Genomic DNA, 27339 nt, shown 5'->3' with positions numbered 1-27339 from the left:
TTACAGCATGAAGACAGGCCATTTGGCCCAACAGCCCCTGCTGATATTCAAGCTCTACACAAGTTTCCTCCCACCCTTGTTCATCTAACCCAGCAACATGTCCTTCTATTTCTCTCTCCCTCATGTGTTTATCTAGCTTCACCTTAAATGCATGTTTTGCTATTCACCTCAACCACTCCTCGCGATAGTGAGTTCCACGCTCTAACCACTCCTGAATTCCCCATTGAATTTATTAGTGACTATCTTATATTTGTGACCCCTGTTTGTGTTCTCGTCCATATGTTGTCTGCCCTATAAAACCCTTTCAGAATCTAAAAGACCTCTATCAGGCCACCCTTCAGTCTTCTATTTTCCAGAGAAAATCCATTAAAAAAGCCCATTAAAAACTGAATCTTTTATAATTACTTTGAACTGACAACAATTTGCAATCTTCAAACACAGATGCATGGGACCAGGCATGGGCCTCCTGTGGATAGCAAACTCAAACTGAATTGCTTGGCCATTAAAGCATATTAAAGCGATCAAGCCACCTGATTTCATAACAGCTATTTACAGCTGCATCAGTTAGGGAGAGAAGCCACCAACTGCTTCATTTTTGTCAGATCACCATAACATACTAATGGTACCCCATGTCCAGATTGATTGTGTTCTCATTAAGTTCCATCAACCAATACTGGGAGTTACAGTAGATCCTGACGTGGTCCTGGGTCCAACTATGTTTAGCAGGTGACATTTAGTGGGCGTGAGAGCTCCTTTCACAGAAAGATTGAGCAAAATATCCTAAGGTCCAATGTTTTTTTCACGGTGGAATGACAATTCCACATCCTTTTCCTGACTACTTTTATGCCAATTGTTGTTAATGTAATTTTGATCCCAAACTAGTTGGTGAAGTCTGAGACTAGACACTAATACTTGATAATAAGTTTATTTACAGAATGCAGCATCACATATGTCTACTTCCTACCAACCACCCCAGTGTCCTAGCAGTCTCTCTTTATACTCTATGCCAGCGGACACCGTGTGCTCCCTCACCAAGGACACCCGGCCATGAACATAGCTGCGGAAGAGGGGCAGACAGTCAGGCCAGATGACCCCCTCGACCACCCACTGCCTGGACCTGTTAATGGCCAATCTGGCCAAGCTCAGGAGCAGGCCCACAAGGAGGTCCTCCTCCCACCACACCAGGAGCGTGGGGTTGAAGTGCAGTTAAAACTTGAGGAGCAACCCCTTCAAATAACTAAAAAGGGGCTGAAACCTCATGCACTCTGTGTGTACCTGGAACACAGACTCCTCATAGCTGAAGAAAACATAGGTGGCCTAGGAGTCCATGAACCATTTTAACCTAGGGTTGTATGGGACCTGCTGCATGCAGCACCCTCCATGCCAGGTCCTCAATGGAAAAGGGGAGGACTCCCACATAGAAACCCCTCCACTGAGGTAGTCTCTCTCTTTATTCTCTTTTTTTTAAATACTCTTGACTATACCTGTAACTAATTGGCCATATTAACAGGTGAACAGATCAAATTAAGTAAACAGATCAAATCAAATTAAAGTGCTACTCTCCTCTCAAGGGAACTGTAACAAAGGAAGATTTGTTCTAAAGGAACCTTAGTGAGTTAAATTAAACTTTCATTTTGGGGGCTGATAACGTACTCCAGTCCCCACGGTGCCCATCGGTCGTGGAAGGCATGAAGCACGCGAGTGGACACCATGTGCTGGCTCTCCAAGGACACCCGGCCACAAACGTAGCTGCAGAAGAGGGTCGGACAGTCAGGGCAGATGATCCCCTCCACCACCGCTGCCTGGACCTGCAATGGCCAGCTTGGCCAGGCCCAGGAGCAGGCCTACAAGCTGGTCCTCCCCCACTCCACGCATTGGGCGGCCAACAGTCAGGAACATTTATGTTAGATACTTAAGTAGTGGACAAGTCTGTACCAAGCTCTCTAATGTGAATTTGATGATTATTTTCAGTCCCAAAGCACACATTCAACAGCTTAATCTATAGCAAAATATTGCAGATGCTGGGAATTTGAAATTAAAGCAGAAAATACTGGAAATAGTCAGCAGGTCAGGCAGCATCCATGGAGAGAAACGTAGGCCCAATTTTTCACCATAATGGAGAGGCTCTCCGTCGTGGCAAAAGTCCCGGAAATGGCTGAAAATCCACCCTTGGACCCAGCATTTTCCATCTTGGCAGGGATGGAACCGGAATCGAGCCAGGATTCGCACATGCACAATTCGCCAACACAGCTGGTCATTTAAATCACCAGCTGCCTACACTGAAGTGGGGTTTTGGAAAGCCAGGAGTGTGAAACCCAAAGTGTGCAGATTTGAACAGGTAAGAGGAGGTCTGAAATGGTGGAGTCATTTGGATAGCCAGAGTACCCCTTTGGATAGGGTCCCAGGACACCTTTAGAAGAGGTAAGGCATTCTTTGGGATTGTTAAAATTAAATATGATTATGCACTTTTTACACACAACCTCATTCGAACTGTTCAATTCTTAAGGAACTGTCAAGCTGTCAATGAACTGTTCAGCTGTCAAGGAACTATCCAGCTGTCAAGGAACTGCCCAGCTATCAAGGAAGTGCTAAAGCTGTCAAGGATACGCGGTGAATCGGCATGGAGGGGGTAAGAGCAAAGGGTGGTGGATGGGGAGCATGAATTGGCATGGGGGTATGAGCGGCCATGGGGGCTGGGTGCGTGGCGTGGGCTGACATGGGTTGGCATGGATGGGGCATGGGGAGTGTGTAGGGGGTGAAGGCTGGAGGGGTGTTTTTTGTTTTAATCTTTTACTTTATTTATTTGAACACAATGCGGCGGCCTCCTACCCAGCCTGCCTCTGTACCCGGCAGCCTTCGCACTTATTCTGGGGTTGCCCACCCGAACTCCTATTTCAGTTTGCACCCACTCCCCCTGACCAAAAATCCGACCTGCGGGCAGACCTTTCTAAAGGTTGGGTTCGCAGAGATGGGACATTTCCTGACACTGCCCATCCAACCCAGGGAGGAAAGCCTGAGCCAGGGTTAACGTTTTGGGTTGATGGCCTTTCATCAGAACCACATCAGGTCATTGACCTGTTTCTCATTCTGCAGATGCTGCCTGGCCTGCTGAGTATTCCCAATATTTCCTGCTTTTGTTACCAAGGATTATTCTTGCATTTGCTCAGCTTTTTCTGTACTTTTTCTGGTGCATCCAAAGAACACAGTGAGCAGCCTAAAGTAATGAAGTTGTTTTCACATTTTGCTAAATAATAAAGAAATGGGATAATTCAATTGCCTGAGGTTGATGTACCTCCTTAACCCCTTTGTGTGTGAGAGAGTCACAGGAGTTCAGTGAATGAGAGGACAGTGAAAGTAGGGATTTTGACCTAAATCAAATGAGTAACTGCTAAATTATAATTGTTATTATAAAAGGCGCTATGCAGTTGGTGTGCAACTTAGGCTCCCCAGCTGTAATATCGAGAGGCCCCACTAATTAAAAATGATGTCCAGACATTTATTAAACATCGCACACCCTGCACCCTTCATGCTGCTTCTTCATAATAAACACACTCAGAACCTCTGATGCGTTGGATGTCTCAGGCTCCATGTCCCAGTGATGTGGGGAATGCTTCAGGATTCTCAGCCCTCGTATGTGATCCTTTCTACCTGGGTACAAACTTGCTGCAGCGTCAGCAGGAGCAGGACTTCCACTCAGCCCCTAGAATCTGCTCCAGATGATTTGCTCGGAGCAGCCTTGTTTAGATCACTTAGGCGGGCTTCATTTCAGATTCCCTCCTGTTGCTTCGGGCGCCTGCCTTTGGACAGCTGAAGACAATCGGCGGGATTTTATGGCCCCCTCGCGGCGGGGGTGGGGCTGCGGTGAGCCGTTCAAAAGTCTGTTGACTTCGGCGGGACCGTAAAATCCGACCGGCGTTAAATTCCGCCCAATGATTTTTTTTTGTTCCAACATAGTAGAATATTACAGAAAGAAGGAGTGATTTAAATTTTAAATCCTCATCTATCCACCCCTTTCTCACCACCTAGCCACCCACCACACCCCCCCCCAAACCTCCCACAAGACCCAAAGGCATTGAATGCCTGCCAAGCACTATCATTCGTAGCTTCAAGGTTTATTTGCATAGATATAGTCAACGGCTGCTCTCACTTAGGAAATGCAGCAAGTCACAAAGGAAAATGGAGCAGCTTTGTACCTGGTTTTCCACATTTACCTGCTGAAGTTACGCTCTGGTCAAAAGACCTGTTAACCTATTTGTGACATATACAAGATTGACATTTAATGCGGGATCTACACGCGATCGATACAGAATCTGGATGTGACCCATTTGTGCTCCATACACAATCAATCCAAGGTCTGCACACAATTTTTATGTGTTCAGTGTATGCTCTGAACATAATTTAAATGTGACCTGCACGTGATATACTTCAGTAAAGTCATATGGGTATCAATTGTACCTCATTGTGTCTGTTTTGTAGACATAAAATAGGTACATCTAGGCCCACCTTCAGATAACCAACATCATGCAACCCAAGGATACCAGAAAAATGTCTAACAATTGGGTCATCTATTTTTTCAGGTGTTCCTGATAGCCATGTAACACAAGCATTAGGCCTTTTACATCATAGCATTGCATCATAGTACCATTACAGCACAGAAGGAGGCCATTTGGCCCATTGGGTCCATGTTGGCTCTCTGTAGAGCAATCCAGTGAGACCTATTTCCCTGCTCTATCATTGTAGACCTGCAAGTTTATTTCTGTCAAGTACCCATCCAATTTCCTTTTGAAATTATTGATTGTCTCCGGTTCCACCACCCTCATAGACAACAGATTCCAGGTAATTACCACTTGCTGCATAAAAAAATTCTTCCTCAAAGGCCCCCTGCATCTCTTACCAAAACCATATGTAATTGAGAGGCTTAACACCATTTGAGGCACAATGGCAGACATTTCTTTGGGATGAGCAGAGTAGAAGCTAAGGCTGTCCCACTACGGTTTTTTTAAGCTCCTGTGTAGCCAGGAGGAGGCGGAGGAGTCCCCCAATTCCAATATCCCAGTCTGCTTCATTGTCACTCACCCCTTCCATCCTTCCCCAACTCCACACCTGCCTCAAGGATTTACCCTCGGTTACCTAGTGAGGCGGGTGGCCCAAAATTCATGTGCTTCAAACTACCTATGGAGGCACAGAAGATCACAGCAATTCATCCAAATAATGTTAATGAGGGCCAAAGCCCAATTTTGGGCTCGCTCCAGGTCTGCTGTTCAGGGCGGATGCAGTTGGTGAAGCCCTGATTCTGCACCTGACAAGGGGCTCAGGCAAATATTTACCCCATAGTATCTGACCAAATAGACTACCAGATATAAAGGCTGTTGGGAGCTCATCTGCCGTTTATGGAACTCTTATGAGTGAAAGTGCAGATGGGAATATCCCTTTAAAAGTGAAATAATTCATTATCAGCTGCAGTACACCCTTGGGGCTGAAGAGATGACACAATTTGCTCTGCACTAAACTGCATTCATTATTAATGGCTTCTGTTCCCATCAAAAATAAAGAGTAAAGAGTTATTGATAGCAATGTCCGTTGTGCTTCTCACTTGGATATCAAGCATGATTTTCTGAACATGATATCTCATTGTCAATGCTCAATAAAATAAATATTTTATTTATGCACCGCCAATAAAACATTTTTTTGTCAGAATAATTAGTGGAACAAGCAGTAAGATCCTGACAAGGATACTCTGATATAGAACAACGATTTTTCCTGGATAGAGGAACTGAATGTTCTTGAGACAAGAAAGTGCTGCCTGGGTAACCGAGGGTGTTCACACTGAGGAGCTTCTGCCTGTTTATTGAATGTGACTAAATTGAAGAACCTCCTCCTAGATCACTTAATGAGGCTCTGACTGTCTCCCAGACTGGAAATGTAATTCATTTTTTTAACTTCTTTCATGGGATGTGGGCATTGCTGGCAAGGCTAGTATTTGTTGCCTATTCCTAACTGTCCTTGAACTGAGTGATTTGCCAGGCCATTTCAAAGGGTAGTTAAGAGTCAACCACATTACTGTGGGTCTGGAGTCACATGTAGGCCAGACCAAGAAAGGATGGCAGATTCCCTTCCCTAAAGGGTATTATTGAAACAGATGGGTTTTTATGACAATTGATAGTTTCATGGTCACCATTATTGACACTGGCTTTCAACTGCAGAATTATCTATTAATTGATTTTAAATTCCACCAGTTGCTATGGTTGGTTTTGAAACCACATCCCCAGAGCTTCTGGAATCCAAATTCAGTGACATTACCACTTCACCACTGTTCCCCGTTGAAGATGCTTTGACTATCCCATTGAACGTGCTGGCCTTCGAAGGCTCTGTGTCTCACTGAGTGTGATTGCAAGGAGACTACTCTTACCAGCTCACTGAATTGTTCCAAGATTCTACAGGACCAGTTGCCCCAAGGTAAACATTTTCCAGGTCCAGGCCATCAGGCTGTCAGAGGTGAGACCAGTAATGTCCAGGTATACAAGAAAAAAAGTAACTATTCCAAAACCAAAATTCTTCTAACTTTAGCAATCACTGTTCAAAGATTCTCCTGGCTACAGATAATAAAGTAGAAAAAGGTTCCGCCAGGGTCAGTAGATGCTGGAAATGGTTACGGTTCATTTTGTTTCATTGTGATTACCATTGATGCACCGGGAGCATTAATCATAGGTTTTGGATGGTCCTGAGCCATTCCCCCATTTTCATGAGCACGTATTATAATGGCCTTTCAGCAGCAACAACATGAGCATTAACAGGAAGCTCCAAATCCAATCAGAAATGGTGACCGAGTCATTGCGGACAGGAACTTGGATGAAACAGGATCTATCCTAATTTGCAGGCCTCACAAAGTAAAAATGCTACTATAGCAACAGTGATGTGCCAGAAACGATGAGTACATTTCAGGATGATGCATTGTAACGAGAAGGCTCTGACTGTCTCATTCGATGGGCAAAATTTAGTTAAGCCCAGGGGAGTGGGCTAGGAGATGCCGGGGGGCAGGATTAGAATCAGGAGGCAAGGCAGAGGGGAAGAGGGTGAAGTGCCTGTCATCTTCCCAACCCCATGCAATTATCTCAGCGAGGGCAGAAGGCTGAGGACGACCTTCCCACCCAAAGGCCAATGATGCTCTCAAGTGGCCAATTAAGGGTCTTTTCCTGCCACTGCTGGCATTTTACCAGTGTTGGGGGTCTTGCTGCCCCATTTGCGAGACTGCCCAGTAAAAGTTGGCTGCCTACCTGCGGGCTCGGGAGGGTGGCCCTCCTTATCGGACATCCTGTGGCTCAAGGTGGACCCCCTCCCACCCCTGATGGCAAGGGCTGCCTCTACAGATACCCCACCCCCCCGTCCTCATGAGCAAGACACACCCGCCACCCACCACCCACCACACCTTGCTCCTCTCACTGGGACCTGCTTGACAAGCCCCTGACCTCACTCATCTGTGTTCTAGGGCAGCAATCATGATGCTACCCTGGGCTGGGTGCAGTCTCAGAGGGTGGCCACCACTCCCAGTCATGATGTTGGGGCTGCAGAGTTTCTGGGCCTCCAATTGATCACCAGTTGAGAGATGGGATCTCCTTCCTTAAAGGGATAGGATACTGAAACCAAGCAGTTTATTGCCTGAACAGCATAGAATTGGGTCAGGGTTCCCTAAAACCACCGAAGCGGGATGGCCCCAGCTTTCCGGCCCACTATCGCCCACATCAAATTCAGCTCAATGAGTTTGTGACGAGGAGTTTCTGGTTCTGACTGTCACATCACACTCAACGAGATATATTTTTATTTTAACTACCTGAATATTAAGCATTGCCTGAACAGACTGTTGGGAGGAGAGTTGGGTGGGGATGAAAGTCTGGAAATGAGGCTATCTGATTTACCTGCCTTTAAGTTATTGGTAGAATGCTGCAGTGAAGTGGAGCATCCCCGGGGGTTGTGATCCTCCCTGAACAATTTACCAGTCTGCCCAGACAATGGGCAGAGTGAAGATAAAAATCCACCCCATTGTGTTTGGGTAGAGGAAGCTCTCACATGATAATTATGAATAAGGACAGCCATTCAGCCAAACTTAACTCATTCATCCACAACGATCCTAAATTCTACCCAATAGTTTCTTAAATAATTCTAAGGCTTTGGCCTCCAAGCAGGAGTCCTTTCTACGTGTTGATCCTTCTTTTTTTAAAGAAATTCCACATATATCAGTCCTAAATTTGCCTTTTACTAGAATGAACCTATTTCTCATGGTCTGAACATACACACATATGAAATAGGAGCAGAAGTAGGCCATTTGACCCCTCGAGCCTGCTCCACCATTCAATAAGATCATGCTTAATCTGTTTGTGTTTCATATTCCACATTCCCATCTACCTCCAATAGCCTTTCATTCCCTTGCCTAACAAGAATCCGATTGCAGCACTTTACGTTAAAGTAATTTCCAAATTTACCTTAGCCTTACTGTTTACTATCTTATTTACCTCTACAAAAACCATCTCTCGGGTGCTTTCTCTCAAGATTGTAAAACACAAGTTTCTCTAGTCTTGTCTCATAACTCAGACCTCCTATTCTATGGATCAATCTCATGACCACTCTCTGCACCACCTCCAATGCTAGAATGCCTCCCTTCCACCTTGGCTTACTGGAACTGGATATATTAATCAAGGTGTGATCAGATCAGTACACTAAATGTCCGATTCTTCAACATTTCATTGAGTTTGCTGATTGTTGGTCCACGTCGGATGCATATGCCAAACACTGAGCCTAGTAACATTCCTAGGACTTTTTCAATTATCATCCTTCACCAATTCATGATGTACATGTCTTACCCATCTTTTTTTCTTAGGTGCAGTACTCTTGTTAAGAAATGTGAACTTACCTGGTTCCTAATGAAAGCCAAGGACTCCATTTCCTGGCAAACTCAAAATTTCCAAACCTGAGAAGGTGACAGGCTGTGCATGTTCCATTCTACTTTGTTTTTTTTAAGTTAAAGGGCTTGAGCATCTGGGACATCGGGAGCATGCCTGGGTGGTGTGAAAACAACGATCACAGGACCCCGGTTTGGCGCGATAACTAAGTGGAGTCCCGGGACCAAGAGAGGGAACCCAGGGAGAGGTACCAGAGAGAGGGAGACCACCAGGGAAGGACCCACTGGGAGGAGACCGCAGGTAGGAGGAGACCACCAGGAGGAGGCCACCAGCAGGAATCACTGGGGAGAGAAACCATTACAGACAGGAGCAAAGCAAGAGGCTCCAGGCATTGCTGTTGGCAGGTTCCAGGTACTGAGGGCTCAGTAGACCTGGAAAGGCAGTGAAAGGTCAGTGGTTCCGGGGTACGGGCCATTGGGGCACCCATTGGAGCAGTGGTGTTCTGCTCAGAGTGGCAGAAGAACTGGAGTTGTGCCTGTGAGTTAGAGATGGAATGCAGTCTCAGGAAGCCAATGGACTCCAGTCTCAGGAGAAAGATTAAACCATCAGGAGGTGAGCAGAGTTGAGGTAGTCTGAGTCAGAGTGACTTTTGGAGGGAATTCAGAGGCTAGACCTTTGAAAGTGAAGACTTGAAATCCCTCATGAGGGAGACAGAGTTTTAATGAGATTGTGTAATTCACAGTGGACACTGATGTCTGGGTGGGTGCTGAGGAATCCACGGGACATGCCTTGGTTGCATCTGCCATTTATTGTGCAGTGTAGTGTGCTCAACCACGGTTTGCCTGTTAATTCACATGTACCTAACATTAATTCTAAATGTTAAAGTATAAGATAGATACGGTAAATTGTTTTATTTTTCTGACTTTTTATAGTAAAGTTTATTTTGTTTGTTTAAAAACCACAGAATCTTGAGGCTTTAACTGTCACTTTGTATGACTGGAACAAGGAACCTCTGATGCTTTCACTCACCTTATATTTGCCCTGAGTACAGCCACAGTAAGTGCTCTCCATGGTGTAGCTTCGGAGAACCCCAATCTCCCTCCAAACCACCACCCGCGCTGTTGCTTCCCTTGACTTCTGTACCAAGAAGCAGCAGCGGTTGATGGCGAATGCTGGGGAAATCTTGTCCAGAAATTTGGGGATGGTCTGCGGAAAGAATATTTAGAAGAAATTTACTTACTTAATTCAACAGCAAAGAAGTCAGCAATCAGAGACTTTTATAGCTTTCCATTCATATCACAGTGCAGTGTGAGTGATGATGCTTTAATGACTTCTGGGAAAAGATTTGTGCAGTTCATGTTTCTGATAAAGTTGCAGTGCGGCACCATCTGATAAAAACTGTAACATTTCAATCGGATGTCTTTTAAAGATACAAATTCCTCTGTCACTATTTATATCTTTGACATTCAGGGTGAGAGAGGGCAACAGTTGTCAATGGAACAGAAGAGAGGGCACTAAAATCAATGGAATAGTGGAAGAGACCAATGTCAGTCAATAGAACAGTGCAATTGGGCAATGTTAGTCAGTGAAACAGTGATGGCTCAATTTTTGTCAACAAGACAGCACTCTTTGTCAATGATGAGAAGCAAAGCAGTCAATGAAATAGTAGGAGTGAGAGATTGCCAATGAAATGATGAGAGGGAGCATATTGGTCAATAAATTGTGTGAAGGGTCATAGGCTTATCATTTGAATGGTAAGGGGGCAAGCACCTGTCGGTGAAAATTTGAATTTTTCCATTAACTTCTATTTTAAACAAGAATCAGTAAGCACCAGCCTCACTCATTTGCTATGATCCTTGGTTGCCTTGAGTTGATCCCAAGTTAAGACAGAATTATCTCAAACTTTTCACCAACCATTTAAAACCATTTTCAGCGTGTAATTGGTTATTGGGAACCCAGGCGCTAAGTAAGAACACATTTGCACGTATCTTCCAAGTAGTGGCAATGCTTGTTGAAAGTTTAAACTTCCTGGGCAATTCCCATGTAGATCCATACGTCAGGACTTCCGCAGGGTCCTGATGCGCATCTTCCGGTCTCCAATAATCCAATAACCAGATGATTTGGGTCTTTATTTTGTATTTACAATGGGTCAGTTAATCATCATATGGTGTTAGATCATGAAAATATTATAAAATTCACAGAAATATTCCATCAATCATTTCAACTATATAATTTACATCTATATTCACTATGGGTATGGTGGCATTGTGATTATGTTACCTGACCTATGTGCTCCAGTGACATGTTCAAATCCCTCCATGGCAAATAGGGAATCAAAATTCAATTAATTAAATAAATCTGGAATAAAAATCTAGTATTAGTAACGGGATCATCTGGTTCACTAATATCCTTTAGGGAAGGGAATCTGCCTTCTTTACTTGATTTGCCCTATATATGACTCCAGACCCAAAGAAATGTGATGACTCTTAAGCAAGTCGCTTAGTTGTACCAAACCGCTACAAAAAAACAATAAGAATAAAACCAGGCAGACTGCCCAGCATTGACCTAAGTACTGGACACAACAAAGGCACATCTGGCTCAGTCAACCCCACAAAGTCCTCCTCACTAACATCTGGGGACTTGTGCCAAAATTGGGAGAGCTGCCCCACAAACTAGTTCAACAACAGCCTGACACAATCATGCTCACACATTCGTACCTTAAAGTCAACATACCACATTCCTCCATCACCATCCCAGGTGGGACCCATCCCACCAGAGATGATAGCACAGTGGTATACAGTAAGGAGGCAATGGTGATGGGAATCCTCAACCTTGACTGAGGGCCCATGGCATCAGGTCAAACATGGGCAAGGAAATCTGCCGATTCCCAACTTCCTCAGTTAATGAATCAGTTTTCCTTTGTGTTGAACACTACCTGGAAGAAGCATTGAGTATAGCAAAGAGACTGAATGTACTCTGGCTGATGGACTGCAATGTCCATCACTAAGGTGGGCTCGGTGGCATCACTAATGACTGTGATAGCCAAATCATGAAGGACATGGATGATGGAACCAGGTTGTAAGAGAATTAACACAAGGAGAAAACCTACTTGACTTTATCCTCAACAATCTATCTGTTGCAGATGCATTTTCCCATGACAGTATTGGTAGGAGTGACCTCCTGTCTTCATCACTGACAACACTACTGTACCACCATGTTAAATGGAATAGGTTTGGAACAAATTTAGCAGCTCAAAACTGTGCATCCATGAGGCACTGTGGACCATCAGCAGCAGGAGTTCGATGTTCCACCAAACCTGCAACATCATGTCCCATCATATCCCTCACTCGATTATTACCATGAAGCCAGGGGGTCACGCTGGTTGAATAAGGAGTGTAGAAAAAACATGTCTGGAGCAGTGCTAGGTGCACCTAAAATGAGGGTGCCACCCTGCTGAAACTACAATGCAGGGTTACATACATGCTAAACAGCTGAAGCAGCATCTGATAGACAGAGCTAAGCAATTCTGCAACCAATGGATCAGATCAAAATTCTACAGTCCTGTCACATTCTTTGGTGAATGGTGATGGGCAATTAAATGGCTAACTGCAGGAGAAGATTCCATGAACATCCCCAATCTCAATGATGATAGAGCCCAGCACATGAATGCAAAAGATAAGGCTGAAGCATTTGCAGTCATCTTCAGCCAGAAGTGAGGAGTGGATGATCCATCTCGGCCTCCTCCTGAGAACCCCACCATTACAGAAGCCAGTCTTTAGCAAACCTACATGATTTACACAAACTACTGAGTGCACTAGATACAGCAAAGGCCATGGGCCCTGGCAACATCCCTTCCTAACAGCACTATAGGTGTACCTTCACCACATGGACTGCAGCAGTTCAAGGGGGTGGCTCATCAACACCTTCTCAAGGACAATTAAAAATAAACAATAAATTCTGGCCTTGCCAGTGATGCCCACATCTCAGCAATGAATAATGAATAAAAATGTCTACATTCACGTCTGTTTGGTCACTTGCATTTCATCTTCTGAGGAGTTTTTACTGCTGAGCTGCCCCAAAAATTTAAAGAATGTGAGGAAGTGATAACTCAGAATAATAGGGGAACATATTCTGTCTACAAAATGCTATAAGTGAGGAGGCTTCAGGTAGTTTGATAATGAGAGGCATTGTAATTATTTTGGATTTTTAGACAAGATATTTTCTTGATATGAATGGAAAACATTTAACTGGAGAGACGGAATATTACAATGATCTACTACCTAGGAAATTATAAAGATGGCACTCACCCGATATCCAATATCCTCTTTCAATGTTGTTGTGTCAATGCTGGATCTTGCCTGCCACAATGTCTCCTTCAGACTGCATCCATACATGAAGACATTCTTCTTCCTTGAATGCCCATGATAGTCACAGTAAACCTAGTACAAAACAATTAAATGAGTTCCTGATAGCCTGGACGCACCAGCGCTCAAAAGAAGCAGGAGTGCACATTGCCGGAGACAGGAAAGGCCATAGAGATGTACAAAACAGCAACAGAATAATAAGCACCAAGCAAGAGTATAAAGCAACAACACAGATTAATGATTATATAGCATCAATCACAGAGTATCAAACAAAAAAATAAGATCAAGCATAAGAAACAAAACAGCAATCCTAGTTTTTTTCAAATTCAGAATGCCTTATAATGGACTTCGTGCTTGGCCAACAGTAGTTGCCAAATTATATCCATGGTGTGATCCCAGTCTTCTCATTGGGAGCTCCCTGAATAGGGGGAGAATGTCTGGCACATCCACATGTCTTAAAAGGCTGAAGCAGCCATTTTAACTAAAGATTTTTTTTTGGCTGTCAAAATTTGTAGCAAACCCAGGAACAGGAACATTGGAGCAGGAGTTGGCCATTCAGCTCAGTATGATCATGGCTGCTCTGTACCTCCAACTTTATTTGTCCGACATTGATCCATATCCCTTGACACCCTTAACTAACAAAAACCTGTTAATCTCAATCTTGAAAATGTCCACTGGCCCAACATCCACAGCCTTTTGGTTAATGTTAATGAAAAGTTAATGAAAGGAAGCTTTCTGAATTCATCCCTAAATGGCCTCGCTCTAATTTATTTATAGAAACTTTTGCCATTAGCTTTGATATTCAAGTTGCAAGTTTCTTTTCAAAGTACCTTTTTGGCACCTCATGTACTTTGTATCCCTTTGTTGACTTTACTAGTCCACTAAGTTTCTACTTCAGCTTTCATTTATTTGATCTTTTTCTTCATGCTTGATAAAAGCTTTGCCTCATTTATTGAAGATATTTGCCTAACTACAAAAGTGGAGCCTTTGCCTTTTAGGGCTACATAATATTAGGAAGCAACAGAGCAGTGGAGAGAATGGACCCATGCTTCACAGTTGGAGAGCTGGTTGGTTCCTACAAGATTTGTTCGAAGATTGCTGGGTTTCTCATCCCCTGGGTTTGTAATGTTCCTCATCCCCCTGTTATAAGTTGCTAGCACTCACCAGTGGGGTCTTGCCGATACTCCTCATGTAGCTGAGGAGCCCCTTTGTATGATAAATAGTCGGATGAAGGTCTCGATTTGGCTCAGCCCATTGTCTATTCAAGTCCTCCCCACTCAAAGAGCAGCGGTGACTAAAAGGAAAATCACATAAATGAGTGAGAGAGTCTTGAAAATGTGAAACTGTAAATGAAGTGAGAGAATTCCCTGAAAGAATCGTGCTCGAAAAATGTTGCGAACAGCCAGCAACTGGATGTTACAGGGGTCTAAACACCAAATGTAATAAAGGAAAATCACTCAGCTCTCATGGCCATGATTCTACATCCAAGGTCAGATCTGACTGATATTCAAGTTATTGTAGTCACTAGGTACCAGTACCAATCTGTACATTAATGATTAATACAGAGATCTGTGTCAGGCAACACAAAACATGAACATGATGATTCGAAGCTCCCAACCCCAGTAAATGCCTTGGGAAAATACATGATTAAAAATGAGACTCTGCTTCCCCTGATGGTTCAGTGAGTTTGTCCAGTTAGTGGCTGGGCCAAGTGGATCAGTCAGAAGTCTCAGGTTTCAATTCCCAGTCTGTCTCCATTGGCTTCAGTGGTCCTCGGCAATTAAGGGAAAGGAATGTCAGCCAGGGTGCATATTCTTCCTCACTATCCAGTGAATGATCCCTCGGGAGCGCATCTATGTAGAATCAAGTGAGGACACTATTGGGTTCATTGCAATCAAACATCCTACTGACATTCAGGGCTGAATTTTAGGCTCTTGGACTGGCTTGGCGATTTTGCCAGGTAAGGCCTCCTAGTTGGTGCCATCCAATTAAAAACGGTGGACAGGCTCCCGATCCTGCCGGCCCAATCAGAGGGCCAGCAGCCCTGAAGCCGCAGCAGTGCCATTAGGTGAGGTAAGCTATGCTGAGGAAGCCAGGAGACCTCGGGGAGATGAGTACTATTTAAATTTCTGGATGGTTGAGGGCGCCCAGCCTCACTGGTTGGAGGGGAAACCCCTCCAGGATGATTGATGGGTCCATTCCAACTGGTGGCCTCCTCTTTGGGCCCCTAATAGAGGCCTTAATTATGCAAATACTCTGCCTGCCTCCATGGAGAGAGCTGACAATCAGCACCCTGACCTCCCTCTTGCCTTCCACTGGAAACTTGCCCAGTGCCAGAACAGCTTCAGGATTCATCCTGATGCAGCTTCCCACTATTTTCTCAGCCCCCCGACCCTTGTTCCCACTACCCAGGGCCAGTAAAATTCAGGTCCCACTATCTAGAATAAAATATGAAGAATGACTAACTTAGCTGAGGTATAGCAGTATAACCACTCCTGGTGAACCATAATCCAGGTACGATGGTACTGATGCATGACCCTGCTCATGAACCACACCCTAGAAGTACTGGAGTGTGCTCTATACTCATGATCTATTAGACAATGACACTCGTGTGTGTGACTGTTCTCAAGTTCCATTTCTACTGTGATCCACACCCCAATGCAAAATGGGTTTTGCAGATTTCACCCCAAACTGGGTTCCCCCAAATGGAAACTTGCACCCAATCAACCAGCAGCTGAGAATAGTGACATCGAGGGTAGCCTGCTTCCCTTTAAAAATTTACAAAGTGATTGCTATTCAGGGACAAAGCCAAGAACAGTGAGTGTCCTGGGGAGGGTTTCTAATCCCCAACTCTGGTGGCCCAGCCTCGCTGCAGTTCCAACAGCTGAAAATTCAGGCCAATTCCTTATTCAAGCACTTTAATCCTAATAATTGTTTTGAATGCAGTTGTCAGAAAGCAAAATATTATTTTTGGACCTAATACAAGATCAAAATGTCTCGGATGCTGGAAACCTGAATTAAGACAGAAAATGCCTGAAATAGTCAGTCCGGCAGCATCAGTGGAGAGAAAAACAGAGGGTGGGATTTCCCTCATCCGCCCGCAGCCCGCTGTCTGCCGCCGGGATCGTCCGATGGACTTTTGGCTGGGCCACCGAGTGACCCACAGCGGGTCCCACTGAGTGACGGAGCCGGAAAATCCCGACCAGAGTTAACATTTCAGGTCGATGACCTCCTATCAGAACCGGGAAAAGTTAGAGATCTAACACTTTTTGAGCAAGGTGTGGGTGGGATGAGGTCAAAAGGAACGTCTGAGATAGGATGGAAATCAGGAGAGATTGAACAGCAGGAGTTACCTCATCAAGCCGAATCAAAGGAACTGATGATGGCGGCAAAACAAAAAAACAAGGAGACAGAAGATATGCCTAGAGCGGGTGTGGGGCCGTTTGAAAGCAAAAACATGACTAAAACCAAAACGTGCAAAGAGAAGGAAACAAAATGGGGCAGTGATTATTTATTTTTGGACTGGTTGCTCTCAGTCTTTTTTTTAAACAAGAAAACAGAAATTAGAAACACAAATACAAAGATTATTACAAATTTCACTTCAGGATTTCAAACTTTCTAATTAAATTATTTCCACTGTTCAAACAAATTTGAATTGGTAAATAGAAGTTTTTAAAATTAATAAAGGGATTTTAATGGAGTTCTTCCCATGTGACCCCCTGCCATGGGTAAAATCTAAAGTGCATGGTTTAATAATGTTTTCCTGCCCAGTGTTTAGGGGCGATGCACTGTGCCCTATTCCCCACTCTGGGTGGCATTTCAACTCAGAGCTCTTAATAAATGGTTTCATATCATGTGCGAATCCCATTTAAATTATTTTGTACCTTTTATTTCACAGTCGAAAAATCAAATGAACCTTATAAGATTGTGGTAACTGGTAAGTCAATAATAATCTGAATAAAATTTGCACATCTCCTCACAATATTGTTTGTCCATATTAATTTCCTGTGATGGAAACAAATACATGATTTTTAAAATTAATCATACTCGAAATAAAAGAGCGAACTTTAATCACATGTGGCTTCCCTGAAGTTCAGGTGATGCCAGGGAGCCTGTGGCCAGGAGGCTGGGCTGGGTTGAGCTGTCACCAGCTCCGAGCACTTCCCTATCCCCTTGTAAAAACAGAGAGGCAATGAAAGCTGGGAATGTTTATCAATATTGAGTGTGGTGGTTTCTGCAAGACCAAATCCCACCTCTCCAATCCCAACCTCGTTCTGATCCCAGCCATTAGTGCTGGCATCCACCTGCCCTGCCCTAGTCCAACCATGGTGCTGCCAAGGGTCAGCTCTTAAACTATGATCTGCTACTCATCACCCACGACTAAGCGAGCGGACAGGTACAAAAGCAATAAGAAAGGTTAAGGGAATGATGCCCTTAATTTCAAGGGACTGCATTACAAAGGGAAGGAAGTTAGACTTTGGCTATATGCAGTTTTGGTCAGACCCCATGTGGGGTAATGCGTTCCATTTGGAGCACGGTAACACAGGAAGAAACACTGGCCTGGGATGTGGTACAACACATAAATTTACTTTCAATTCGCTTCAGTTTAGAGATGATTTGATCAAGGTGTTGAAATCATGAAGTCATTCGAGAGGGTTAAAAAGAAGAGAACCTATTTGCTATGGAGGGGCATTCCAGGGTTCTGACTGGGGGCTGGTTGGGAGTGGCACAATTCTCAGAGTGTAGCTATGCCGTCCAAGAGTGAAATAAAGAAAAGCACTTCTTCACAAAGGGCAGTAGAAATCTGGAATTTTCTCCTCTAGAAGGCTCTGAAAGCTGAATCAACTGAATTGTTCAAGATTGAAATTGTCATATTTTTATTCAACAAAGATATCAAGGGACATGGAGACAAGATCAGAATCAGCCATCATCTAATAGAATGGTAGAACAGGCTTGAGGGACCTACTGTTGTTTCTCTGTAACAGGTATCCCAGGGTCCTGCTATCTCTCTGCCTATGAATAGCTGGCTCTGATACCGTGGGCAGAAGCTTCTGTTCAGCGAGCAGGGCGGGTGGGCCTCACCGATGTGTAAAATGACGCGGGTGATATCGGGCGTGCGTCCCGACGTCACCCCGTATCATTTAAATTTTCAGTTCGGCGGGCGTGCAGCCGAATCAGCTGTGCACCTGCCGAACTGTCAAAGGCCTATTATGGCCATTTAAAAAGTAACTAACATGATTAATGGACCTGCCCGTCCAACCTTAAGGTTGGCGGGCAGGCCGGGAGCCCAGATGGGCTTCTGAAAAAACATGAAACCTCATCCACGGGCGGGATGAGGTTTCATGAGGGTATTAAAATTTTTATAAAATGTTTAAATAAAAGAAATTGACATGTCCCAGCTCATGTGACAGTGGCACATGAGTGGACATGTCAGTAATTTTTTTCCCCTTCTTTATTGAACCTTGCAAACCTGAACCAATCTCCCTGAGGCAGCACTTTGCCTCAGGAAGATCTGTGTGCTTCTTCACGCGCATGCGTGAAAGAGCACACTCCCGGCTAAGGGAATCCACCCCCTGCCCACAAAATCCACCCCCTGCCCACACAGGGAGCGCATAGCACTTCCTGGCGGATGTCACGCATGTAAAATGGCGGCGCGCCCCCGACTAGGGGCGCCTATCGGGAATCCGCCCGCTCACGCCCGCTCCCACACAACCCACCCCCGACGGGGAGAAGATCCTGCCCCTGTGTTACCCTATTCTAATTGACCTGTGTGTAGCTGTCCGTGGTACTGAATTGTCAGTAACTGTTCCATCAGTGACAGCTGCATGAGCACCTTCTCAGAATAAATTTCCCTGAATTTAAAAAACAGGCCATGCACCTAGTTCTGTACCAGGGAACTGACCCTATATAGATATAGAAAGTGATAATATGTGAGAAAAGAAAGCGGGAAATTGGAATGAAAAGGTAGAGCTGCCATTCTTAACAAGATGGACTAAAAGATCCCATGGCCCTATTTGACGAAGAGCATAGGAGATCTCCCCAGAGCCTTGCCAATAATTATCCCCCAACTAATGTCACTAAAAGAGATTATCTGGCCATTGCTGTTTGTGGGAGCTTGCTGTGTGCAAATTGACTGCAGCGTTTCACACATCAGAAGTACTTAATTAGCTACAAGGTGTTTTGAGCGTGAGGTTGAAGGGTACTACATTATTGTAAGTCTTTCTAAGATTGTGGAGCCAAATCAGTTGGTCAACTGCTCTGCTCCTATTTTTATGAAAGGTGACTCTCTGTATTTGGCAAGCTCGATAGATTGTTGTTGATGAACCATTGATGTAGCAATATAATGCCCTGATAAAATGATAATTTAATGATTATGAGGCAAATATTCTTTTAAACCAACTCAGATTGCTCAAACTGGAGCTTACTGATGTTATTCGAAATTTGTGCAATTTTCCAAGTGTTGGACTAACAGTTAAAGGCTGCGGTCACTCTCAGGGTCATCCTCTCCTTCCGCAGGCTCATAGCCTGAAGCTTTGAAAGCTTCTTCTCTGCTATTTCTAAATAGCCCGAGGATGAAGCTTCAGAAATCTCTGATCTCAACATTATCTGGATTATTTCCAATACTGCTTTGTGCCTACACAGCGCAGCATTCATTCAACCCTGTAGATGTAAATATATGTGGTGGATTTTTCCTGGAATTGGTAATTAGCTTGCTGGCCAAGCACCAAGTAGATTGAAATTTCTTTATTCGATCTGGAAAGTCAGTGTCTGAAATGCAGAATTCCTGAGCCAACTAAAGCCATGTCTGCAGTGATGCCCAACTAATGAACAAGTTCTTTGCTGAACATCAAAATCCCTGATCCGAAAGAATTAAATCAGATTCTAACCCAAGGTTGTAGAGCATATAGAAACACTACTTTACATTTGGGGGATGGGATATTGCTTCCTGAGCAACTAAAACCACACTTGCCCAGATAGAAAGTTTGGATCACTTATATCATAATTAAACACTGTGTGCACAGACACTGTTACTCAATGCAATTTTTTAACAAAATTAGTATTTCAAACCAAGACCAAATAAACACATAACAGTCAGGAGTCACTGGCAATCGGCTTAACAGCAGCTTTCTGTTCTCTGTGCTATTCCCCTATCAGATTCTGGTCTTTGCTGCCTCTCAATTACAGCTTGAATCTGAAGTCCAAGAGCAGCAGGATTGAACATTTGGTGCCTGGTCAGTGTCTGGAAGATTTGGCCCAATTCCTTCAGACATTCCAGTCTCTCAGAATCATTGGGCAGAATCTTCCTGGCCTAGGGATGGTGGGAGAGGAGGGGGTGGAGGGGAGGGGCGTGGAGTGGAGGGGTGGAGGGGAGGGGGTGGAAGGGAGGGCCATGGAGTGGAGGGGGTGGGGCAGAGGGGAGGGGCGTGGAGTGGAGGGCGTGGAGTGGAGGGGGTGGAGGCGAGGGGGTGGAGGGGAGGGGCATGGAGTGGAGGGTGTGGAGTGGAGGGGGTGGAGGGGAGGGGCGTGGAGTGGAGGGGAGGGGGTGGTGGGGAAGGAGTGGAGGGGAGGGGCGTGGAGTGGAGGGTAGTGGAGTGGATGGGGTGGAGGGGAGGGGGTGGAGGGGAGTGGGTGGAAGGGAGGAGCGTGGAGTGGAGGGGTGGAGGGGAGGGACGTGGAGGGGAGGGGGTGGAGGGGAGGGACGTGGAGTGGAGGGGTGGAGGGGAGGGGGTGGAAGGGAGGGGTGTGGAGTGGAGGGTAGAGGAGGGGAGGGGGTGGAAGGGAAGGGCGTGGAGTGGAGGGGTGGAGGGGAGGGACGTGGCGTGGAGGGGGTGGAGGGGAGGGGCGTGGAGTGGAGGGGGTGGAGGGGAGGGGGTGGGAGGGAGGGGAGGGGGTGGAGGGGAGGGGCATGGAGTGGCGGGGGTGGAGGGGAGGGGAGGGGGTGGAGGGGAGGGGGTGAAGGGGAGGGGGTGGAAGGGAGGGGAGGGGGGTGGAGGGGAGGGGGTGGAGGGGAGGGGGTGGAGGGGAGGGGCGTGGAGGGGAGGGGTGTGGAGTGGGGAGGGGGTGGAGGGGAGGGGAGGGGAGGGGTTGGAGTGGAGGGGGTGGGGGGGAGGGGAGGGGCGTGGGGATGAGAACCTGGGAAAATAGGGTCGGCTCAATTCCCTGACAGATTCTCGCTGCCATGGAAGTTTTGCAAGACAGCGTGCAGCCAATTTAACTAATTAATGCCCCAGTTAGGAGTTCTTCAGAGCGTCTGTCGGCATTTTGCTTGTTGCATTTTGTGCCCCCACCCACTGCATTAGAGGGCCAACAGCTTAATGGAGGCAGAGTCACTGAGACAGGCTGGTGGGCCATTGGAGCCAGAGGCTTTAGCCCCAACAGAAGAGGCCGTGGGCATCAAAGGACACCCCCACAGCTAACAATCCAAGCGGAGAGGATTCCCCTTGAATCGAGGGTCAAACCACCTTCTCCCACCTCCCCTTTCAACAATTATTTATCTTGATGACTCCATTTTGAGTCACCCTCATAGTCCCCTGCCTGCCCCAGGATCACCCTCCTCTCTTGGTGGGGCTGCTGAGGTTCTAGAGCTATTGGTCTTATGATTGGGCCTATGACATTGGGAGGCTGCCTGCCATCCTTAACAGGTCAAAGAGCACGATGGTGGCCAATTAGAAGGCCACCCCTGGGAAAATAGCACCCCTGCCACCCCCCAGGCTTCCACACTGAATCTCAGCAAATGCAGTCTCGGGACCCCCATTTTATTCTGATGTCAGGGTTCCAAAGCCCACAGAGAAATCCAAAAATAGCGCAGGCATTGCAGCAGATTCCTCCTGTAACTTATATGGGTATCCATTGGAACAGTTGGAAAGATATGATGGGCCCTGGCCTGGCAGCCTTGTTTCCAAGATGGTTTTGCAGGGCAGACCTTCTGTCCAGCCACAGATTGAAGACTGGGCACTATGGACAATGACAGGGACTCATCAGAGTCCTTGTTCCCGAGGCTTTTTGTTGGAGGGTCCTGGGTGGTGCAGCTCTGCTTGTGGAGAAGAATTGCACCAGCTGTTTCACTGACAACTGTGGCATCCACCTGAGGGTCTCACCAGGCATCTGTCCAATAATTCTTTTCTAACTATTTGAAGTGATTCCCTCATAAGGGAGCTGTGGGAGTGCTCATGTTTTCCCTCTGGAGGCATCCCACACCTCCTTCCTAGCCTGGAGCCCTTGGACTGGACTCCTCAGATCTGCCCTCAGCCTGCTAAAAACATAGCAACATTGGATCCTAGTAACAGGAAAAAGCCATTCAGCCACTCAAGCTTGTTCTGTCATTCTATTAGATCATGGCTGATGTGCACCTCAACTCCATTCACCTGGCATTACTGGTCAAAAAATCTGTCCAGTGGAGGGGGGCGGTTGGGATTTAAGCCTCTGTTCATTTTTGTAATATTGTAATAATCCAACAGCAGCTTTTTGCACCCACTCTCTTCAATCCTGGCATCAAAAGAGGCCATACAGTAACCACAGCCAGAAAGCTCAGAAGCTCTTCCTTTACTGGACAGTCAAAAGTATGTTTGTGGTGGGGGTCCTAGTATAAGCTTCTCTGTGAAGTGTAAGTGGCTCTGGTAGTGAAGAGTACCTGTAGCAATCTGATGTGTAATATACCTTTAAGACAAATGTTGTAAAGTAAGATCAAATGATCTTGATACCCAATAGCAGAGTAGTGCCGGCTACCTCTGTAGGCAGTAGTCTTGAGTTAGTGTCTGAAGAGTAAAGACAGAGTTTTGAGTTGTAAGCGCACAAGTGTAGCTGCTGAGTTCCTTTTGTAAATAAACAGAATGTGTTTCTTCTAACTACGGTCTACAGATCTTCTCTGTCTCGGTACCAACTCAGCCACCCCGAAACAAGCATGTAACCCGGATCCTTTAGCCCCAACTAACCAGGGCATTGGATCCAACAGTACCATTGAGGAGTATTTATAAAACACAGCCCATCCCCCAATGAAGAAGTAAGATGCCATGTTGATCTTCCGTCCGTAGTCAGTCATTAGCGTAAAAGCATGCATAAAGCATTGAGGTTTAGGACAAGGCCAAAGTCAGGATAGATTGGAGGCCAGAGTGTTGTATGGCCACATTTCTGTCAGAAGAACAGGATTTGAAGAATTTTAGCCCCATTATGACAGTGGCAAGAATAGGGAGAGCCAAGCTTTTCAATTCAAATGCTGATATATTCAAACAAAGTCCACAAGATATGATTGAATGGCAGCTCTACTTGAGGTTAAGCAATACTTAATTACATTTTCTTTGTAGCAATCAGAATCTGAAAGTATTCCTCAGCCTGTCATGTGAGTAATCCATCTAAAGCTACCACGGGAAGGGAAATAAGCCAGAAAAACACAATAGATGATGAGCAGCAACTGATCACTGAAGGTTAATTTTAAGGGGCCTTGCGTCTGGTCCAGAGGTTTAAGCAGCAGGTGTAACTGTTTGTTATTTTCCATCTTCCATGGAGGGATAGTTAAGCTTATGGTCACTGAAAATCTACCGTGTATCATTTTTACAACTCGTTTATCCCTCTACTCTGTAATAAAGCTGTTCGATAGGTTGAAGCCAAAAGTCATTTTCTGGTGAAGTGTGTATTCTGCCACCTACTGATATCATGGAAGATCATGTGCTATAATCAGTGAGTAAAATACAGAAGCAAGGCTTCCCTTTTCAACCCCCTAGGCCTGCTGTAAATGACCTTATACATTGAGTAGGTGAAGCCACTCTCCAATTCTCAAGAAACAAGTGGTTGCCTATGAGAGCGCTCTGAGATTTTCAAGCTGAGGAGGTGAAAGTCCTGAGACACAACAGTGATGGTATAAAATGCAGGAACCAGAATGTCATTCTTGGCCCAACAAGCTATTCAAACAGCTTAAATTTCAGTTCAACAACTTCAGACCATAAACTTTCTTCTCCATCTTTACCCCTTTTTAATCCAATGTATTATTTTTTTAAAACTTTTTAAAAAAATTTTTTTATCCTTTTTTTTATTCCCCCCCCTGACCCCCAGCCACCTGTCACTTGTTTCTATGTTGTGTTTTCTCAGAGCTCTGACCATTGTGCAGCTATTAACACATTCTGCTATCTTATCTTTATGCCATTATGAGCACCCTTTCTAGTCTTTACCACAACCATTAACACTCCCTTTGACCTGTGTCCATGACATCTTTGTCAATCTCTCCTGAGCTCCACCTATCCCTGACCTTCTATTTTGCTCCACCTGCTCCACCCCCTCTTAAACAATATAAAATCCATCACATTTCTACTTCTCTTTAGCTCTGAAGAAGAGTCATACAGACTCGAAACGTTAACTCTGTTCCTCTCTCCACAGATGCTGCAAAACCTGCCGTGTTTTTCCAGCATTTTCTGCTTTTATTTCAGATTTTCAGCATCTGCAGTATTTTGCTTTTAGCTTAAATCTGATGTTAGTTGAACAGTAACAGACAGCTGTAGTTAAAAATATGTAGAATGGCTCCTAAAGGTGGAGTCGGAAAAGTAGAATTCACCCTTTCGATTTCACAGAAAATACAAAGCAACATGCGTCCCAGATAGAAATGTTGCACTTGGGAAGAAACAACGTGTGAGAGGGATGAGAAGGAAAGCCAGCACAGACTCGATGCAGAGACATCATAAAAACAAGAACCTCTTTCAGCTCTTCTTTAATATATTCTTCCGCAGGATATAGGTATTGCTGGCTAGGCCAGCATTAATTTGCCCATATCTAATTGCCCTTGAGAAGGTGGTGGTGAACTGCCTTCTTGAACCGCTGCAGTCCATGTGTTGTAGGTGTACCTATTGTGCTTTTAGGGAAGGAGTTCCAAGATTTTGACCCAGTGACAGTGAAGGAACGGCAATATATTTCCAAGTCAAGATGGCAAGTGGCTTGGAGGGGAACTTGCAGCTGGTGGTGTTCCCATCTATCAGCTGCCCTTGTCCTTCTAGGTGGTAGAGGTTACGGTTTTGGAAGGTGCTGTCAAAGGATCCTTGGTGAGTTGTTGCAGTGTATCTTGTAGATGGTACACACGCTGCCACTATGCATTGGCAGTTGAGGGAGTGGGTGTTGAAGGTGGGTGGATGGGGTGCCAATCAAGTGGGCTGCTTTGTCCCAAATAGTGTCAAGCTTCTTGAGTGTTGTTGAAGCTGCACTCATCCAGGCAAGTGGGGAGTATTCCTTCACACTCCTGACTTGTGCCTTGTAGATGGTGGACAGGCTTTGGGGAGTGAAGGTGAGTTACTCACCACAGAATTCCCAGCTTCTGACCTGCTTTTGTAGCCACAGTATTTATATGGCTGGTCCAGTTCAGTTTCTGGTCAATGGTAACCCCCAGGATGTTGATTTGGAAACATGGAATGGGAGAGAAAGGATCTACACTCTCCTGAACTGATCAATAGATGTCCAAAGCCCCTGGATTCTGTGGATGCCCCACAAAATGACAGCAGAGATCTCAGGTATTCCAACTCTAACAAAGTGAGTTACAGTGTAAGTAATTGTTGGTCCAGACCCAGCATACAATCAAGAAACTAAATCTGATTGTGAGCTAACAGCATCTGTTGTACATGCATTAAAGACATCATGTCATTATTCAAGGTAAAATAGGAGATCCTGCAAGGAATCTCGCCAATAACAGGTTAAATGGTCATTCACTTAACTGCTGTTTACAGAAATCTATTGTGTATAATTGACTAATGCATTTGCCTCTATGACATCAGTGATTGCACTTCAAGTAATTCATTAAAGAACGTTGGGCATCCTGAGGATGTGATAAGGTGCTATACAAATGCAAGGTTGTTCTTTCTTCTATCTAGAGGGTACAAAATCAGGTCACAGTTTTGTTTTGAGGGGGGAAGGGGAAATAGGAGAACAGTGTCTTCCCAACCAAGTATGTGGGCGCTGGGGCCAGTCAGGCAGGCTTAGCGAGTTGTGGGGGTGGGGGGGGGGGTGAGAGCTTGGTGAGGGCAGGTGGCGCTGTTGCCATGGGAGTGTCCATTGCCACCAGAGGGCCTCTCCGCAGGTCAAAGATTGGCCAAATAGGAGGTACCCCACCTCAAGTCAACTTGGAGGTAGCCAGGTATCACAGGGCGGTCTCCCCACATGGTCAAAGCAAGGAGAGGCCCTTAATTGGCCACTTACATGATCCAATTGGCCTCTGGCTAGGAGGGATCGTCCGCCACCTTCCCCACCACTGGTAAAATGGCATTGCAGCAGGAGGACGACGGGCACTTCACTGCTCCCCGCCTTCCCTCGCCAGTTTATGGGCAACCCTGCCTCCCAGCTCATCCCTGGAGGGCAGATCAGCTGAACTTGGTCAGACATCACTCATAGTCAAGTTACAAGAAGGATTGGTGTCTATGCGCAAACCATTTGAGGTTATTCAGAAATGTTCTGTGCGAGTGAATGAGTTTTGAGTGAATTAAAATCTAACCCTAATATCTCACATAAGGCAATCAAGCACGGGCTCTGGGATAGTCTAGGACAAGAGAGGATTCGCTGAGAGACCAATGGACTGATGTTGACCGTATAGTTAATCAGTAACCGCCTCATCTCCAGCAGTGCCTGGGAATTACATGCGCCAAAGAAATGCGCCTCCGATATGTGGAATTAATGCACCAATTTCCTGCTCCTTGGTTATCGTAGGCCAATGTGTCAACTTCTTTGGAAGCAGCGGGTTTCAAATGTAATTAAACAGTCACTGTTCCTGTGGACACAGCCTCCTGACTCAATTCCTAAATAGAAGCTTTGAGTAGCAATACCAGCCTGCCTCAGCCCTTTCAGCACCATGTGGGTGGGATCACATCTCCCTTTTTAGTTTTGATTTTTACTAACGATGATGCATCTGTGTTTTCTGTGCCTGCTGCTTCGAGCTTGATGCAAACCGTCTGCTCCACGTTTTATAAGGCAGCAAGCAAGCCAAGTTTTCAATTAAAATATTCAAATTTATTATGGAAATTGTTTTAATTTCTATCGGCTTGAGAGTAAACTCCTGTTAAACACAACTGACACTTTCCTGTGGTGAACTGTAAGAGATTGGGGCAGCAAATGTTTAT

General features: G+C 45.3%; 1 protein-coding gene across 1 annotated transcript in view; it reads right to left on the bottom strand.

The window, feature by feature from the left end:
• The window catches only part of agbl1 (AGBL carboxypeptidase 1), a 191382-nt gene that overhangs the window by 51970 nt on the left and 112073 nt on the right, over positions 1-27339 (bottom strand). The window contains exons 19-21 of the mRNA XM_078529973.1: positions 14423-14552; positions 13202-13333; positions 9924-10100 (exon numbers count right to left, since the gene is read on the bottom strand). Of these exons, the coding sequence (XP_078386099.1) occupies positions 9924-10100; positions 13202-13333; positions 14423-14552 (439 nt within the window). The remainder of the gene's footprint in view (positions 1-9923; positions 10101-13201; positions 13334-14422; positions 14553-27339) is intronic.

This window comes from Cetorhinus maximus, chromosome 26 (genome assembly GCF_964194155.1).
Source record: "Cetorhinus maximus chromosome 26, sCetMax3.hap1.1, whole genome shotgun sequence".
In the NCBI taxonomy this organism is placed as follows: domain Eukaryota; kingdom Metazoa; phylum Chordata; class Chondrichthyes; order Lamniformes; family Cetorhinidae; genus Cetorhinus; species Cetorhinus maximus.
Note: the sequence above shows the minus strand (reverse complement) of the source record. Positions and strands in the feature narration are given on the sequence as shown.